The 19,589-nt window shown below is 35.3% G+C and overlaps 2 protein-coding genes across 2 annotated transcripts; one reads left to right on the top strand and one right to left on the bottom strand.

Annotated features, from left to right (window-relative positions):
• Positions 1-206: 206 nt before the first annotated feature.
• LOC113107501 (annexin A5-like) lies at positions 207-6,642 on the bottom strand. The gene is made up of 13 exons (XM_026270064.1): positions 6,501-6,642; positions 6,242-6,280; positions 3,525-3,609; positions 3,183-3,277; positions 2,923-3,036; positions 2,711-2,801; positions 2,508-2,587; positions 2,293-2,343; positions 1,989-2,082; positions 1,806-1,901; positions 1,479-1,537; positions 1,076-1,198; positions 207-973 (listed from the first exon to the last, which is right to left on the bottom strand). Exons 2-13 carry the CDS (start codon positions 6,242-6,244, stop codon positions 911-913), a joined length of 954 nt encoding a protein of 317 aa, XP_026125849.1. The 5' UTR covers positions 6,245-6,280; positions 6,501-6,642; the 3' UTR covers positions 207-910.
• A 2,835-nt stretch (positions 6,643-9,477) lies between these two features.
• Positions 9,478-12,151, top strand: LOC113107493 (ubiquitin carboxyl-terminal hydrolase isozyme L1-like). The gene is made up of 9 exons (XM_026270052.1): positions 9,478-9,632; positions 9,741-9,752; positions 10,142-10,270; positions 10,529-10,664; positions 10,888-10,973; positions 11,236-11,283; positions 11,378-11,447; positions 11,541-11,599; positions 11,729-12,151. Exons 1-9 carry the CDS (start codon positions 9,600-9,602, stop codon positions 11,810-11,812), a joined length of 657 nt encoding a protein of 218 aa, XP_026125837.1. The 5' UTR covers positions 9,478-9,599; the 3' UTR covers positions 11,813-12,151.
• The last annotated feature ends 7,438 nt before the right edge of the window (positions 12,152-19,589 follow it).

The raw sequence follows: 19,589 nt of genomic DNA, 5'->3' as shown, positions 1-19,589 counted from the left end.
TGAAAGCTGAATCTATATTATTTTACTTATTGTTCTAAATACTCACATATACTTTCAAGTTAACTTGAAGTAAGTTCAACCAGAAATATAGAATAAGCCACACAATCAGAAAACACATCAAATTTATCAGGTGGTCATGACATTATAACATCAGATCAGCTCAGTTATTAATATCATTATGTGGTCAGTCATACAGGAGACATTCATACTGTTTGCTTTTATTTCATGAGTTTATTGTGAATATCATGGCAATGAAATATTAGAACATTTTAGTAGTAGCACCTTTTTCTTCAGCTTTTAACGAGCATTAATATCCTTAAAGAGGGCAAACATTTTGCTTATCTCTATTTGCTGTGGGTAAACAAAAACATTGAAACAAGCTTGCTAATAATGCCAGTTATGAGACTGGATGTGATATTATATTGCTTTACTGAAATGTAAAGGAAGTTAGTAACCATACAAACAATAAAAATAAAAAAGTGGAAAACTGATGAATGCATTTATATTTAAATATTGCTTTACTGAGTACAAATGAGTCTTTGGTTTTATTTAATAGAGCTGAGTTAATGGATATTTTCATAACAAAACTATCTTTAGAAAGAAATGATTAGGACTTTTTTTTTTTTCATAATAGATCAAGTCAAACTTGAGATTGGTTATGTTGTTCTCCGTTCTTCGTATTTTTATAGTGTCTACTAAAATATTGTTTTTCTTTAAATCTATTACACATTTCATGAAATATGAATAACACAATTTATTTATTGCTTACTTGAATTAAAAAAATTCTATGTGCCATGCATAGCATCTTCACAACCGGACAAGAGATCCTTCTATCGATTTGGAATGTCATGTATTTGTAATTGGTCCTGAATTGGGTTCATCTCCCTGGGATCTGACCCACACTGAGAGTTTATGCATCATCACCGCCACACAGCAGGAGCAGGGCTTTACGGTAGTCACCTGAGGTATCACCCTGATTTAAGAGAACGGAGAGAGAAGATTGAGTTTCGCTGATATGGACAAATAAGAAAATCTATAAAGGTGTTAAATGGCTAAATACTGAGCATCAGTTTACCTGAATCATCTTGTGCAGAGAGGTTGAAAACCGCTTGCGGAATTCAGCTCGTATATCCATCATGTCCACCTCACTGCGGGAAACCATGATCCTGATCAGTGTCTGGTCATCAGTGCCTGAGCCCTGCTCCAGCAAAGCAGAAATAAAGCAACAGGCAAGGACTTTGCAGGGTTATTACGGTTAACGCAAAATGTAATTATAAAAACTTTTTTATTTGAAATAAAATAAATATTAAGTGAAAAGTAAAAAAAAAAAAAAAAGTGTTTTTTAAACATTTGATTTATATTTTTATTCACTTTATGTGCTAAAATAACTCAAATTAAAACCGTTATAGTAGATAAAACTAAACTAAAAACAAAAAAATTACTAAAATTAAAATAAAAAAAAAAAATTTAAACTTCACCTTCATGGCATTGTAAAGGCTCTCTGCAAAATAACCCGGCACACTTCGTGCACACTTCACTGAGGAGGAAGAGAAAAGAGTGTTTTAAGAGACAAAACCTGCTTATGGGTGATTCCTCAATTATAGACACTACTCCCTGTCCTAATATGGTTAAAAAAAAAAAAAAAAAAAACATTTTTCTTTTTACTTCCGATCTATAATAAAAATATAACAATTTCTAAAATAAGGAAAAAAATATATATATTTTGCACTTTCTTATAAGAACTTGATTGAAGAATTAACCATGTCTGATCGATAGAGAGAGAGATGTGTGTGTGTGTGTCTTACCCACGGCCAGCAGTATTTCTTGGAGAGTTCCTGATGTCTCTCTTTGGATGCTCTCCTCTATTTCATACCCTGAGAGCTTTCTATACTCATCAAATACTGCAGAAAAAACCGTTAACAGAAAACAAATGAATATATAGAAACTAAAAGACCAGTTTCATTACCTAAATGCATGTGTGTACTAACCTCTCCTAAGGTGAGCATTACTACGGTTTCCCAGTATAGTGATGAACTGGCCTTCATCGGTTCCATACTTCTGTTCTCCTGCTGCAAGCAGAGCCTACAACACCAACAGTTTTGAAACTAACTGTTATTACACACCACCAGCACTAGATGGCAGCATTTCAACGTTTTAGATCAAGAACTTTCTATTTGACATCCAAGTTTTTTTCCAGAGAAAGAATATGACCCAGTTTTAGTAAAAAAAAAAAAATATTTGCAAACATTCAGTTGCATTGGATTTGATGTGCACTTACATACACAAACTTACCTTGGCATCGCTTTGGATGAGGTCCTCTTGTACACTCTGCTGTCTGCTGGCCTATAGAAAAATCATAATATCAAATATATATAGTAATGCAACTAAAATGACAAAACAACAAGTTTTAGGTCGTTTTTGCAGTGGATTGAAATTTCCAGTGGTGTTAACATGCACAGATACATTATTGTTCATTTTAATCATTGTATTGTTAAAGGACTACGTACTTGTAGCAAAATAACCAGCATCCTCCTGAAATGACCTCCAGTGTCACCAGTCACATCTTCCTCCAGATCATCCTTATGCTCTATAAAATACATACAGATGTCATTAACATAAAAGAGATCATCATTCAACATATTGCTTTACAGGCACATATCAAAATTAATAACTAAGACTTAAAACAGTTCTAATGCACAAACACAGTTACCTTGCTTGTATGAACTTTTGATCTCATTGACTTGATTAGGTAACCTTGATGCCAAGATCTCAATCAGCACTTTCTCATCTGTGCCTGCACCCTAAGACAACAAATGCAAAAGTGCAGATATAAAACAATCGGTCAAAAAAAAAACAAAAAAAAAACACATGACTACAATCATTTTTTAAATGACTGACAGCCCTAAAGTTATTAGCGTGTACCTTAATAGCATCCCGCAGACATGTGACATCATACATGATGGGAGGAGTCATCAGAGCTACTATCAGACTCTCAAACTTCCCACCCAGCTCTGACTTCAGATTATCCACCAAATCCTAAACGGATTAAAAAAAATATTGTAGAATGCATCTTTTAAATATATATTTTCTGAAATGATTGTTTAATGTATCTTTCACAAATTCTAATAAAACAGGGTTTAATATACATGGCCTGAGTACATAAATTATGCTTATGAGATTACATTTCCATGCAGGGTTTTGAATGCAGCCTTGATTTCTTGGCGCTGTGCATTACTGCGTGCTGTCAGCAGCTGGAGAATAGCATCCTCATCGGTGCCTGAGTAAAAATAAAAACAATTAATGTTGATAACGAGTAATCGGATATCCATCTCTTATACCCAGATGCAATATTCTCAAGTAAGTCATTCATGAGAATGAAGCAAACTAATTAAACAAGCAAAATTTATAAAAACTAATGCATTCACACACAGCCTTAATCATGCAAATAATAATAAACTAGTGACAAGATATCTGCAATAGATTCTAATTTGCAGATACACGTTTAATACAATTGTGAAACTCACCGAGTCCTTTCATGGCCTTGTAGAGAACTTCAGCATCATTGTTAGCATTGAATCCACCATGGGCCTTCACTGTGCCTCTGCCAGCCTAAAACAATTAGAAAAAAAAAAAGAAAATCAAGTGTTAGTTTCATGATCCTTTTTAATAGTATGTATATCTTTAACTTCAGGAACTACAGTAATTCATCTCTGAGTCACAACCACACCCACGTGTCCTCTGACTCTCCAAAAAGATGTGCATTTAAACTTTTACATGCAGTAGTTTTCCACATGGAAACATTGAGAGACTACCACAGATCTTCTGTGGTTTATGTGTGTGGGAGGCAAGGCTGGACACGAGTCATACTATACCACATCTACGAATTAACATTGTTTTCCTTTTTAAAAAAGTATTGTTCAGATTTACTTTTTATCTGCATCCTGTTCGTGACCTAAAACTGTGACCTAATATCTAATCAAAATCAGGAAGTTGTGTAAGATTCCAGAAAGAATAACCAACGGATGCAAACCAAGATTTTGCAAGAACACAGTCAAAGATCATGCTGATCATGTGATCGTCTGAAAAAAAAATTCTTTAAATCCTTCATACATTTTCATTAACTTCAACACGGAAAACACTGTGAAAACACTGTCTGTTTGTGGATCAAAGGAGTCACGGGAAAAGATACGAGCAGAAACACAGGCACGCTGGTTTGTTCTCATCTCAGTTAAGTCCTCGAGGTGACAAGCACACTACTGACAACAGCCCTCAGCAAGGCCTCATTAAAACAAACACACACTAAAGCTCTTTTCTCAACCTCGCTGTATGCACACAAGCACATAACATACTGCAAATCAATGTAGCTGTTGTACACCTATTTAACACTACAAGACATAGCTTGCATTCAAAATCACATACTTTCCTTAAATGAAAAGAACAGCATGTCTGAAATAGTAGGTAAAAAGTACCTGGATATGCTACTGGTGAGATTTTGAAATGTGCATACAGTATGATGTCAAAAAAGCCATAGACATCATATAAATATATATTTTTTATCATATATTTCTGTGGTAAGGGGTAGTAATAAAGTGTACAATGTAATGTGCCAATATTACGATAAAATGTCAGAAGCTAAGCCCCCAGAAAATGTCCAATAAGCAAAATGTTTATTGTGTATAAACTTGCAGACAGCTGCTGATTTAGACCTGGCAAACAACTTTAACTTACTACTCACAGCTTTTTTTATTAGATAAACTAAATGATATTTTGTTGTCTGGGAGAGGAAATGTATTGTTCGTTAATGTCTCAGCTTCAGGAATGTGTTGAATAACTCAGGCCTGAATACTTTCTGTGGTTATCTAAGAATCAGGAGCCATCCATTTAACGTCCAGCCCTAAACAGAACAGAATCCTACTTGTGTACGATGGCAACATCATGCGTTACAGATTTAATCTGTGCAAACAAGACATTTAAGGAAAAAACTTAGAGACATAGTATTAAACCTATCACACAACTTTTTCTATATCTTTTTTATAAAATTTCACACCTGTGTCCACACTTTTATGAAGTTACATTGATTTATATAGCACTTTATACAATGCAGATTGTTTTAAAGAAGCTCATCAGTAATAAACAGGAAAGTAACAGTAATACAGATTCAATTTCAGCTGTAAAGCAGCTCCACAAAAGACAATAGTGTCATTATTCAGCTCACCAACAATATCTCACTGGCTAGTTTCCAATTTTAGGTAATTTTGTAGCGATTTCCCATTTTATTTAGATTATTGTACTTCATTTAATTCAAATTTTACACAACAAAAGCAAAATATGATTGTCAACACAATATTCCAAATCCAAATTATACATAAACATTGATCTTTCTTCAGTTCTTTAGTCTTTTTGTCCTAGTAGCCTACTCAAAACTCTTGTCAGTAGGAGTCATGTTACTCAACCTTTGTCCAAACAATAGAGTGAGCAAACATATCTGACATATCCAAATATAAGGAAATTAATGCAATATTAATTTGCCTGCAGCAAACAAGCTGCCAGTGTTCTCCAAATCTGCACGTTTCTGGTCAATCTAATTTATTTAGCAAAGCACATTATAGCTTAGTGAAATGTGATTTCAGTTTCTCAGTCCTGGTTATTTTGATACTGACAGTAAACTAAACGTAGTAGTATCATAGCACCAAAACATTACATTGCTGACTTTGTTCTGTATTAAATATTATTACTATGCGCCACGTTAGCGGAATTAATTCCCCAGTTTACTTGAACTCAATGTAAATGAGGGAGACAGACAGAAACGCCCTTCGGGTGTTCCACTTCCAGCTCACGCGACGCTAGTGACTCATCCATGCTCTCATTTACAACTGTTTTGTTTCTTTCTAAACATTTGCATTGAAAACGTAAACGCTCTCTGAAATAGTTGGAACCCACGAATCATATTTATAACACAATGCTTCCAAACGCATAGCGTATGGCCTATATTGCAGGATACTGAGAAAGCATCGTTTCAATACTATAGTAAGAGTTTGACAGCAATGCAACAAGTAAACATGGCTCCTAAGCACATTCAATGTTTTTTCTTTCTTCCCTAAGCAACTATTATGGGCGTCGGCACATGAAATGTCGCAAATCTATACAGAACATTAAATATCTTCAAAAACAAACGCGTTCAAAATTAAAACACGCTACAGATTATGTTAGACTTCCATTACGGCAGTAAACTATAACTTACCATTTTTGAGATTCACGTAATACTTCAAAGAGTCCGAAGCTAAAAAAAAAAAAAAAAAAAAAAGAGAAGAGACAGAAAATAACTGCGCAGTGAAAAACAGCCATGTGAATATAATGCATAATGTGATTATAAAATAATATAAAGCTAATTTATCAAATACTGGGAAGAGAAAAAGTTTGAAATGTTTTCACACAGATAGAGTCGTACCTGTGAACTCTATAGAAACATGAGTATAGAAGTGCAGTTTCCATTCACTTACCGAAGAAGAGTTTTAGTTTAGGAGCAGATGACGTCAGTGCAGACCGAATGAGGAATGAAGGAGGAATGAACTCGACTGCGATGGGTTGAGCCCAATAGAATAAATAAAAACCCTGAGCCACACCCTGGCAAATCAGCCAGACGCTGTGACTTATGGGTAGTGGTGTTCTTCTGCTTTCTTTTTACACTTCAACATATCTGTGCATACGAAAGCAATGAATCACACCCGAGGACCAGGCATTGTAGAAGATTACAGTACAGAGAACCATGTAAGCATTTAATATTGAAACTTATAAACATCAACTTTCTCCATCCAGGAGGCTGGTTTGTGCTTCTGGTGGCCCCCCACCCTGTTAGTCAACAAAGTATTGTCCCAGCAGGTGCTCTAATGGTTAATAAGACAAACAGAGGAAAGCTATCTGCCAGGCAACATATTAAGTCTACTCAAACACACGAATGTGGGTGTCACGTTACACAAATATAATGGTTTATTTGGGAAGTAACCCATTGTTTATTCATTTCCACGTTGATGCATGCAAGAATTGCTGATCAAATTTCAAGCCCAAACACAAGTGCAACTGCACTGTGTTTTAAAAAGACAGATGCCCATATAGCTGATGTATACAAATTATATAATAATAATAATTATTATTATATTAAATCAGCAATTTTCAATAATGCTGTTGTCCCTTTTACATGCAGGTATAATTAATGGGGGACAGGAGCTTTTGAAAAAGGACACAAAAGCATCATAAAAGTACAAGAAAATGTGTCTATATTATCCATGCATGAATTCTTGTGAAGACTATAAAGAAAGAATTATGTGATGCAACCGTTAAATGGATTTTTCATCTAAAAATGGAAACTTGCAGCAAATTTTCTTTCCCTCAGACCATCCATAGATGAGTTTTGTTTCTCTGTGGAGAAATGAAGCATCACATCACCAGCTCATCAGTGGATCCTCTACAGTGAATGGGTGCCGTCAGAATGAGAGGCCAAACAGCTGATAGAAACATCACAATAATCCACACCACTCCAGATCATCAATTAACATCTACTGAATCAAAAAGCATGTTTACAAATTAATCAACAAGACTTTTTTAACTTCAAACTGTTGCTTCTGGCTTAAACATGAGTTCTCTGTATCCATAATATTACTTTCTACAGAGAAAGTCTGAATCAGAAGAGAAATATGCAAAGATCAAGCACTATAAAAGCACAAGTAAAACAATTTAAAGCAGTTCTAAACAAATGTGTCAGTTTATTTCGACAACAGGTGATGGACTTTATTACCAGAGGAATGGCATTATGGATTATGACCAGAAGTGATGGTTTAAAGTGAATTACTTCTTACTATTATATAGCTTTCCTCATCAAAAAAGATAATTAATGGACTGTAGCATGGATTATATTGATGTTTTAGCAGATGTTTGGACTGTCATTCTGATGGCACCCAGTCACTGCAGAGGATGCATTGATGAGCAAATGAATACATTTAATACATTTTCTCCGTAAGTGTAATGGCCCAATACATTTTAAAAATCAAATGTAAACATTTTTGTGTGCTCCCAGAATCATTGTAACCTTTCACCCCAACTGTTGAGATTTTCAGTGAATATTGATAAATTACATTTACATTTATTCATTTAGCAGACGCTTTTATCCAAAGCGACTTACATATGAGGACAGTGGAAGCAATCAAAAACAACAAAAGCGCAATGATATATAAATGCTATAACAAGTCTCAGTTAGCTTTACACAGTACACGTAGCAAGGGCATTTAAATAATATAATAAATAAAAAGAAAACAGATAGAATAGAAAAAGAATAGAGCAAGCTAGTGTTAGGGGTCTTATATATATATATATATATATATATACACACACATAAAATGGTATAATAAATGAAAAAATTAAATACAAAAAGATTAGAAAGGATTAGAATTAGAATAGTGAGTGTTAAAGTTAAAAGATGGAAGAGATGTGTTTTAAGCCGATTCTTGAAGATGGCTAAGGATTCAGCTGCTTGGATTGAGTTTGGGAGGTCATTCCACCAGGAGGGAACATTTAATTTAAAAGTCCGTAAAAGTGACTTTGTGCTTCTTTGGGATGGCACAATCAAGCGATGTTCACTTGCAGAACGCAAGCTTCTAGAAGGCACATAAGTCTGAAGTAATAAATTTAGGTAAATGGGTGCAGAGCCAGTGGTAGTTTTGTAGGCAAACATCAATGCCTTGAATTTTATGCGAGCAGCTATTAGAAGCCAGTGCAAACTGATAAACAGAGGTGTGACGTGTATTCTTTTTGGCTCATGAAAAATGTATCTTGCTGCCGCGTTCTGGATTAATTGTAAAGAGGGCATTGCAATAGTCCAGCCTGGACAGAACAAGAGCTTGAACAAGGAGTTGTGCAGCATGTTCCGAAAGAAAGGGCCTGATCTTAAATGAATAAATGGTTTTAGGATGCTTTGAAATACTTTTAAGCATTTATGGTGTTATTTTGTATTTTAGTAATCAATATGTTAAATCTCTATGAGTGTGTAAACTGGATTTAACAGACACAGAAGCTATTTAAAAGACCAAAATGTGCAAGTCATCAGTCATTTCATCAGAACTCAGCTCAAAGTAAAGTGTTATGTAAGTTGGGTAAAGTTGAATTTAGTCCTTCAGTTCTGATCTATGCAGCTTCGAGTCAATTCATATTGGCACATACTAAACTGTAAAATGTCCCAGTTTTTTTTTTAAATCAAATGATTCATCAGAGCTGGAGAACAGTAGTAGCTTCCAGAATCGGTCGACGGTGGACCGATCTATTGCTGGAGAATCTCAACCACCACCTAGTCATTTTTTGGCATTCTCTCTTTTCCGTGTTGTGTTGACTTTTTGAGATACTCTAAATATATAGAAAGGTTTCTCTAGCAGGGTGAATAAGTGTGCCAGGAGTGCATAAATAGCTCGTTCATGTGAGCGGACACCCCTCCGGTCTGTGCAAATGGAATATGACCGGTCGCATATGATCCTCGTGCGCCTTCAGTCTGGTTTGTGTTTCTCGGGCGGCGCCTTTCAGATCTCAAGAAGTGACACTCACGAGCCTCTGCAATCATGGAGTGGAAACCGATGGAAATAAACCCTGAGGTTGAACGCTTCTTCGTGATTTAGGCTCACTAGCTGGTTTATCGTGCATGCTTTCGCTTTCTCATGACTGATCATGACCGACATATTTGTGCGTTGTATTGCTTTCAGATGCTGAATAAGGTACGTTCGCTGAGTCATAAGATGAGGTTATGATGAGACCGTCTGCTGGACTGGTCTGTGGCGTCTGGTGCTGAACTCCTACGGACCCGAAATTGAGACGAAAGGGCGTGGGCTCACACGCATTATCACCTGCTATGCACAATAACAAAGACACGCAGCATTTTTAATACGCATGCTTAAAACAATAACTCAAGCATGCATATAAAAAAAAGATTTTGCATAATATCAGAAGTTGCAGATATACTAGTCGTTTATAATGCATGGTAATTTCAAACTTTGAATATATCAAAGTATATCAAAATATATTTGAATAGATATAGGCCTAACGTGTAAAGAATAATGTGATTTTTATTAGTTGGGCCTATTAATTTTTTTTTGTCTTCGTGTAGGTGTTGAGTAAGTTGGGTGTGGGCTCGAGTTGGCGTTTTGTGGATGTTTTGGGTCTGGAGGATGAGTCTCTGTCAGGGGTGCCCTCACCCTGTTGTGCCATGATGCTGCTCTTCCCTTTAACGCAACAGGTACGTACGAACGCGCGCGCGCACGCACAAAGCATTACCGTGAACGCGGGTGTGGTCATCACGTGGGGAATCGCTATGTGAAAAACAATGTTGCGTAGCATTATTATATCTGAGAAGTTCAAATTTATTTTCGTAGTAAATGCAATTTTATTTTTTAGCTTTTTGGTGGCATTTCAAATCGGAGTATCTTTACTCGCACAGAATGAACTGTATTAGTTATTTAACTTTAACACCGACATCTTTCTGCTTTGTTTTTAGCATGAGGAGTTTCGTTCCAAACAGTCTGTTGATGCCTGTAAAGATGTGTATTTTCTGAAACAAACTGTGGTCAACTCTTGTGGAACTGTGGGTTTGGTGCATGCTGTGGCCAACAACCAGGACAGTGTTGATTTCGGTCAGTGGAGTCGTGCCATGAACTTCTTCTGCTCCTACATATGTTTTCTGAGGATGTATTGAGCTACCTTGTTGATCTGAAAAAACAACATTATTTTTATAACATTTTAAACCAGACTGCAGCAATTTACATTTGCAAATAAAATACAAAGTTACAGATTGACACATTACTGTAAGTTTGGTGAAAGAGGCGGATTCGTGATTCAGCACCCTCTTGTCTTTAGACAGTGACTCTGTGCTGAAGAAGCTTCTAGAAGACACCTCCAAGATGTCTGCTGCAGAAAGAGCCAAAGCATTTGAACAAAATAAGGTATTCTAAGTGTCCATTCAATGCTGAGCAACACAAAACATGTGGTTTGCCACAATCTTTTCCAAAAACTTAAAAAATGTCAAAGGCTTATTTTAATATTTGTGCAGTACTCATGACCTCCAGAAGGTGGTACTATTGTACAAGTAAAATTTCTTAAGTAAATGAAAATGTACTTTTATTTTATTTTACGTGTTTTTACATGCATTTAGGCTTAGTTTGTGGTAAAAAAAAATTTTTTAAGTTAAGTTGTTGTTTTATTCAGGCCATCCAGGAGTTTCATGATGCGGTTGCTGATGAAGGACTGTGTCAAGTAAGGCAAGAATGACATACACAAACACTAGGAGTAATGAGTTCAAGTTAAATGGTTGTTTCTTTCCCCCCCTCCATCTCTCTTATTCTAACAGCCAGAGCCAGACAAAGTTAACTTCCATTTCATTACCTTTGTCAATGTGAACGGTCAGCTTTATGAGCTGGGTAAGTGGATGACATGTATTGCAGCTTCTGTTTCTCTGCTGACGACTTGCATTTAAATGACGATGAGCTATAAAGTGTGTTTTGTTGCCTCAGATGGCAGAATGGATGGACCTGTGAATCATGGACCTACAAAGCAAGGAAGCTTCGTCATGGTAAGCACAAGTTTTCCTAGGCATGTGTGTTTGTAGTGTGTATTCTACGGTTAAAATGGTAGGTTCAGAGCATCGTAAAACAATGAGTCATCTTCCCGTGACTGAATGACTGACTTCATCTCTCTGTAGGATGCTGCAAGGGTGTGCCGTGAGTTTACGGAGAGGGAGAAAGGGGAGGTGCGTTTCTCTGCTGTGGCTCTCTGCAAAGTCTGAGGAGCCAGACCACTTCGCTTGAACCATGAGCAGTTCCTGAAAACCCTTCAAGCACTTACTACACCGAGCACAGAATCCAATCCTGTATTACGCTACACAAACTGCCTGCCTGCCTGTCTGACTGTGAATTACTGTTTCTTAGTTCTCTTTTTGTCTCCCTTGTCAATCTGCAACTACTAAGCTCTTTGTAAACCTCAATTAGCTTTTGTTGATTTTACCTCATTTCCTTCGTGTGTGAATATTTTGGGCACTTTTTGATGGGGGCAACATTTAGCAGAAATTATGTGAACTCAATAAGCTTGGAGCCTATGTTCAAAATAAAAAGACTGAGAAGGGTAATTTGCTTTTGTGTGTATTGTTGTGTGTGACATACCAAGTATTTGAGTAAATGTAATTACTGTCCTTGAGTATCTTTTTAAATACTCTAAGTATTACTGAGTATCGATGGTATTAGCAACTCACTCCACTACATTTGTAATAATGAGTCTTGTCATTTCTGCTTTTTCTGCAGCAGTTTATTTCTGCTACAAAAGAAGTGATATCGCCTCCTACAGGGCACTTAAAGAACTATATCTTGTGCATTTTGCCCTTACTCATCTGAACTTCTCAACAAGGCTACTTTACACGAATACCAGTTCTTTAGCAAGTAGTTATGGATCAACAATGTATTATATATGATATGAGGACTGCAGCTGCCAATGAGGCCTAAACCAATGCATTCAGTGCAAGAAGGCTTTGAATTAAATCGTATTTATCCGTGAAGTGAGGAGTTTAATTTCGGTTTTGGAAAATAAACGTGATCGCTCTCCTCACATATTCCTTGTTTTACACTGGCATGTCTCTTCGACTAGATGCTTCTTTGAGCCTATGTTTAGTATAAGTAAAATGCTTAAGTACTGTTAAAATCAGATAATCTAACCCCCAGTTTCACAGACGAGGCTTAAACCTAGTCTCAGACTAAAATGTGAGTCTGAGCTGTTTCAGCTGAAAGAAACTGACTGATCTTAAAATATATCAGTGCCTTTATTTTGTCTCAAAATGCACACCAGTAATATTTTTTCTTAAGGATGTCTGTAAAAATTACTACTGTTCTGGCCTAGTTTAAGCCCTGTCTGTGAAACCAGGCCTAAAACTTTTATTCAAGTTGTTTTGGAATAGGTGACCGTAATGGAGTGATTTTCACTGTCTATCTTTACATTTACTCGAGTATAGTTTCTCAGGTACTCTTTACACCGCTGTATACCTGCTGGAACTACAGCATCACTGGCTGACCGTTTAACTTCTCGTTTAGACATTACAGTAGGCTGCTGCTGAATACTGTGCAGTTTATTTCTGTATACACACTATTGTTCAAATGTTTGGGATCAGTTGTTTTAATTAGCTAATGCTTTTATTCAGTAAGCATGCTTCTATGCATTAAACTTTATTTTTATTTTTACATGTGTCTAACTGAACTGTGAAACGTCGTTCTCCCGTGTATGTCACATCCTTTTCACACCTTATCTGTTAACGGAGAGCTGGTTTGTGATTGTTGCACGTAAAACCAGAAGTTAGTTACAATGAGAGAGAAATTGACCATGGGTCATGCAAAACGGCAGATCTATTGCTTGTTATAAAACAAACAAAAACCGAACAGAGCAGCATTTACAAGCCAAAAGGAAAAGCGACAGAATAAATAATAAAATCGAACAAATCTAGAAGTTTAAACTTTAATCAAGAAGTCAATTTAGCAGCAAAAGATATTGTTAAATTACATGTAGCCTACACCGAACCTCATTCATCTGTGCCGAAGAACATGCACTTTTATTTTTACAATTTGTACAACAATTTGTTAAACTTCTAACTAAAATTACATTGCATCAGGTATAGCCTACTGGTTCTTTTAACATGAAGTATTTTTCTAAAAATTATTGAGAATTTTTTTTTTTTTTTTTTTTTACAATAACACAATGTAACAAATTAGATTCTATAAGTTCTTATATTAATTATGTGGTGATAATTATTGTGCTATTTATTGTCACATAATATATTGGTAAATATTTAGGTCAGATACATTTTAGAACTCTATATAATTAGGAAACATAGTAAAGATCAGTCTTTGTATTAATTTTGCATGCCTTTTTTCCCTTTTAAAGATATTTTGCTTTTGTTAGGAAGGGAATATTCTAGGATTTTCTTACATTTACATTACATTTTGGGGGTCTGAAAAGATTTTTTATTTCTCTCTCCCATATTCTGTTTTACTTTCCACCAAATCCATGAAAATGCATAAAAAAGTATGTATTCGGAATAATTTATTAAAATGTTTACAATAACAAGAGCCAAAATGTTTTATAAGAAAAAAAAAAGAACTGTTGTCTGTAATTTTTTTTCTGGATCTACGATTTAATAAAAAAATATCTGTTTATATACTGAAGGAATTAAACATTAACAATTTAAATAATATTTTAAAATCTAATTAAGTGCTTTTCAAACCTGTCATGGAACCCCTGTTAACAGTTAAACATGTTTGTGAATATAAAAATAAAAATAAATCCAAAGTGTTGTTTTTGGGCCTTCTAGTGTCATGTATATATATATATATAACTCATTCAGTGAGACATGATGCAATGTCATACTTTATAATCTTAAGGATGGTATTATTTTAACCCAAGGGTATGCCATATTAATCTGATAATATGAGTGATTCTTGTGCACCTAGTGTGAAATTATCATTTCTACAGAGACAGTGCTGTTTCAGCGTAAATTGCACAGTATGACTTAAATTAGGAAGCCAGAGTAATCCACATCCATTCACTAGTTTAAGTTTTCACTTCAGGTCTGCAGAGAACTGTAATGCATCTGTTTAAGTGTTATTAGCATGCAGTTTGTGTTGTATTCTGTGCTAATTAAAGCTCTCAAAGTGCCTGTTTATTTTGAGGCCTCGAAAACTGCCATTCACGCTTCTGTTGATGGATTTCTTCCACTTTCAACAGTGAATCACCCTCCTGCCTGCTCCCAGAACACAGTATCAGCTTCACTGCACGAGTCCTGACAGGAACAAACTTCAGAGTGTCTTGGAAAGATAGCCAACAAGGTTATATCAACAAGCCGGGATATTGAATTGAATTAGTGTGCAGGAACCTCTCTATTTGCTGTACACAATGTCACTGGAGCCGGTCATTCAGGTATAGCCTACTGGTTCTTTTAACATGAAGTATTTTTCTTAAAATTATTGAAAATTTCTTTTTTTTTTTTTTTATTTATTTTTTTTTTTTTACAATAACACAATGTAACAAATTAGATTCTATAAATTCTTATATTAATTATGTGGTGCTAATTATTGTGCTATTTATTGTCACATAATATATTGGTAAATATTTAGGTCAGATACATTTTAGAACTATTATATATAATTAGGAAACATAGTACAGATCAGTCTTTGTATTAATTTTGCATGCCTTTTTTCACTTTTAAGATGTTTTGCTTTCGTTAGGAAGGGAATATTCTAGGATTTTCTGGAATATTCTGGAATATTTTGGTGCTTTCTGGAACATTACAGAACATTGTGGGACAAAAATGGATGACTGACTTTTGCTGACTGTGTATGTTAGACTGTTGTTATTAGCTCAGTGTTATGTATGAGGCATGTCAGTTATAACAGACTGGTTTCTATAAGTCATACCAAAAGCTACAAAGTAACAGCATATTTAAAAAACAAAAATAGTTTCACGTGTAATATTAATATTGGAATAGCCACTAGATGGCGTCATTGCAACATGAATGATCCCTCAAAGACATTTCATTACTTCAGATCACTGGTTCTCAATTCCAGTCCTGGGCACCACATTTTTCATGTCTTTCTCATCTGAATAAACTTTTTTAGAGAATAGATGTATTCGTGGTGGAAATGATTGAAACATATTCATTTTTTTCTCTGCCTACTTTGTTTTTGGTAGAAAAACTTCATCTGTGTCTGCGTAAGTGTGAGATACACAGCTGTTTAACAGTATGCTTATGGTTATATTAAAGGGATCATGAACTGCCTTTATTATTTTGTACTCTTCTCTGATGGCCACTTATAACTTTATCATTTTTGCACAAAAAATATCATCATTTAGAAGAAATAGGCTATTTTTTGTCCTGTTTTGACCCCCTCATCCAAATGCTCTGTTTGAATAGACTCTGATTGACTAACAGTTGTGTTTGTTTGACAGCCTACATCTTTCACAGATGGACTAAAAACTCATATCAAGTGATCTGTAATAAGACAAATAGTGACCACATAATAAAAACAGTCACTCACACTTGTGTGGTGTGACATCACTGTCAGATTCAGTATATTCTTCTAGTTTCAATCAACCGTGTGTTGAATTGTGCGTTGTTTGTTAACAAGGTCACACTGGTTTTTCATTAAAAATAAAGTTCATCCACTCTTTCCTAATGTTGGGATCGGAAGGAAGGTGATTCAAAGATTGTTTTTACACAGCATGGCACTCTAAAGCGTGTCTTGGGCGCATCTTTATCGAGTGACTCTTTAGTTATTTATACTACATGCATGAATTTGTGGGCGGGGCTAAACAGGCAGTGATGTAGAAGCAGGGTTGATCTTCATCATTCTGGAGTTTGTGGTTTTGGTAGATTGTCTTCGATATAAGCTGTTTTTAGACTAACGAGAGAGTTTCCGAACTGAAATAAAAGTGACAAGATGTTTGTATAGTAGAATGACCTCTTATATATCAAAAGATCATGGTATTTTCTGAGTTCATGACCCCTTTAATATACAGTTCAGCACACAAGCTTTTGTATAAATTCTAATCACATCTTGGTTGTTTGTAATCTAAAACTCCCCCTTGTTTTTATGTTATATTGTATAATGAATATTGGAAGCTCTCAGATGTTTCTTGTGCACTTTTCTGGTGCATGGTTCTGAAGAATCTTGCTTGATTGAACCAGTCTTCCCCCTCTCTCTCTATCTTTCTCTGTTTGTCATTCATTTCTCTTTGCCCTTGAGGCTGACGCCATGAGGAGGCATCAGCGGGTACTGGGTGAGAAAAGGCTGTGTGTGTGTCTGTATGTGTGTGTGTGTGTGTGTTACTGTATATAGTTAAATGACCAGTTTGGATAGTCTGGAAACAAGGATGACTTGGTTTGTTCGACTGAGCCTTTGAGATTACAGAAAGCTCCTTGATTAAGAATCCGGATGATGCATCATGTCTGTACTTGTTATGCAATCTGCCCCCAAAATCAGACAGCCATGAAACAGACACGGGGACAGACTGTGCAGTGACATCAGCGAGACACTGGAAAATAAATACGGGCTCCCGGGAGCTTTTGGGTCATGACATGAAGCTCATTTGTTCTCCTGTCTATTAAACATTGAAAATGCTTTTGATACAAATGGTGGATTGAAAACACCTTATCTAAGATATGCATGTATAAATTTCTTTATAAATGTTTTTTTTTCAAGTGATACAGTTGTCTTGACATCAGAATGAAGAAAATAGGCTTAAAAGGAATACAATTCTTTAAAAAAATTGAAAAAATAGTATTTTATTTTTGTTATTTCTTCAAAAAAAAACAAAAAAACAAAAAAAAATGTCAAACGTCTTATAACATCAGAAAATTTGACATTTTAATGACAAGTTTATAAAATGTTATGTGGTACGACTCACCAAAATGACATTTAATAATTAATCATTCCAAGTTTTGTAAAAGTTTAATGTTTGTATACTTTTATTTAAATTGTAATTACAATACATTTTTAATCATTAAGTTTTCTTTACTTTTTGCAATTTGCTTTTAACCTTTTCAAAACCGTATGAAACCATAATAAAAGCAAAGATATAACACTTCTAAAAATCGTTTAAAACTTTGTTGCTCTTGTTGTTATAGAAACATTTTATTTAATATGGTAAAACACGAGTTTAGAAAGGAGAATAAGAATGCGAATACAAATGGAAAAACACCGCTATTCGAATCAGTCGTGAAAAACAAATGCTTTAAATCAAAATCTTTGAAAAATAGCTAATCTATCCTCGTGATTTCTAATTTAATGTGTTCTGGTTCACGTTTATGGCACCAAATACACATTCTGCATCCCAGCGTCCAGGAGGATGTAAGATGTACTTCATAATTTGGTGGCCGTTGCAGGTTTGAGCTGAGATGAACGCAGACATGTCTCTTCAGACAGATTCTTCCTCTGAGATTGTTCACCGTCCAGAAACACAAGGGCTGGTCAGTGCTTTAAATGAGTAGGTTTGAGTTCGCTGACTCCAGAGGATGAGAGAGAGATGCTAATTAAATCTAACTCCACCTATGAGCTTCACACTGACCTCATGTGTCAGTCAAAGAGACTCATGGAAGCTGATTCAACATATTTAATTATCTAACGCTGCTCTAGTCTGTGACGACTGTATGCCCCATTCCAGATGAATCCCATCGGATGATGCTACAGTTTACATTTTGGAAGCTGTTCTGAAGCCACATCATGCCGTTAAGAAACAGGCTTTAAAAACTAAACAAATCCATTATACATTCTGATTACATTCTGATTAAAGAAACACACTTGTGAGCTCAGCAACATAAAAAACCCTTGTACACGGAAGACAACAGAGGTGGATGATCGCAGTAACCTCTCTCTAAGAACCCATTTGCAACATCAATTCATATGCATTATATGCCATATGTCGAGAATAGAAAGAATAGATTAGACTTAGTCAAAACATCTAAAAGAGCCGGACCAGTTCTGAAAAGCATTGTTTGGACGGATGAAACTCAAATCAATCACACTGATGGGAAGAAAGAAGCATGGAGAAGGCTTGGAACAGTTTATGATACAAACCACGCAACATCATCTATAAAATGACCCAAAACATACTGCAAAGGATTTTTAAAAGTTAAATAAGTGGAATATTCTGCCTCAATCAATCACCTGATCTCAGCCTGATCAAGCATGCATTTCACTGCCGAAGACAAAACTAATCAGAAGTAAAATAAGTGCAGAATATTCAGCAGTAATATAAGAACTAAAGCAATTATACATCACCTCTACTGAGAAAAAGAGAGGAAAAAACACCTTACATGTTCTTCAAGCTCTCCAGCTCATCATTATTATATAAAAAATATATAAGTGAAAAAAGTGTTTGAAATGAAGATCAAATGAGCTTATTAATTGATATTATTAGCTTAATGCTGTACCCTAACAGGTTCTGAATCAAAAGATTTGTGTGTATGAGAATGCCTCGTGAATAAAAATCAGATAATAAGTCTAACAAGGTTTGTTCAAGGGGACTAAATCTCTTCTTAATTGGCTCTGTCCTATGAGTGAATGTTCAGACTCATTAGACTGGGTAAACACTCTGGAGTGTGTTTGTGAATGTAGTTTTTCTGTTCTTTAAATTGTTACTATACGTAATCAGACAATATTTATACTTGCATTTCTAAACAAGCATTTTAACTAGGTTTTAATATGAACAAAACATTTTTGAGTCAGGTAGGGATTTAATATTGCTTTTATTGATACACCATATGGAGTATATTTTATTGATGCATAATACTGGCAATATTTGACATTAGAATATTTCCCTCAGAGGTCCATGTAATGCAGTATGGTGGATGCAGTGAAATTTACATGTGACAACTGGATGCACATTTATAAAGCTAGCTGTAAATCAATAGAAATGCTGTTGTTTTTATTTATTATTATTATTTTGCAATTGGAACATTTGTATGGTTGTAGTTTCTGTTCACCACAATAGAAGTTTACCCAACTATGGTGACTTTTATTTCTGAGAAC

This window comes from Carassius auratus, chromosome 1, assembly GCF_003368295.1.
Source record: "Carassius auratus strain Wakin chromosome 1, ASM336829v1, whole genome shotgun sequence".
NCBI classification, from domain to species: domain Eukaryota; kingdom Metazoa; phylum Chordata; class Actinopteri; order Cypriniformes; family Cyprinidae; genus Carassius; species Carassius auratus.
Note: the sequence above shows the minus strand (reverse complement) of the source record. Positions and strands in the feature narration are given on the sequence as shown.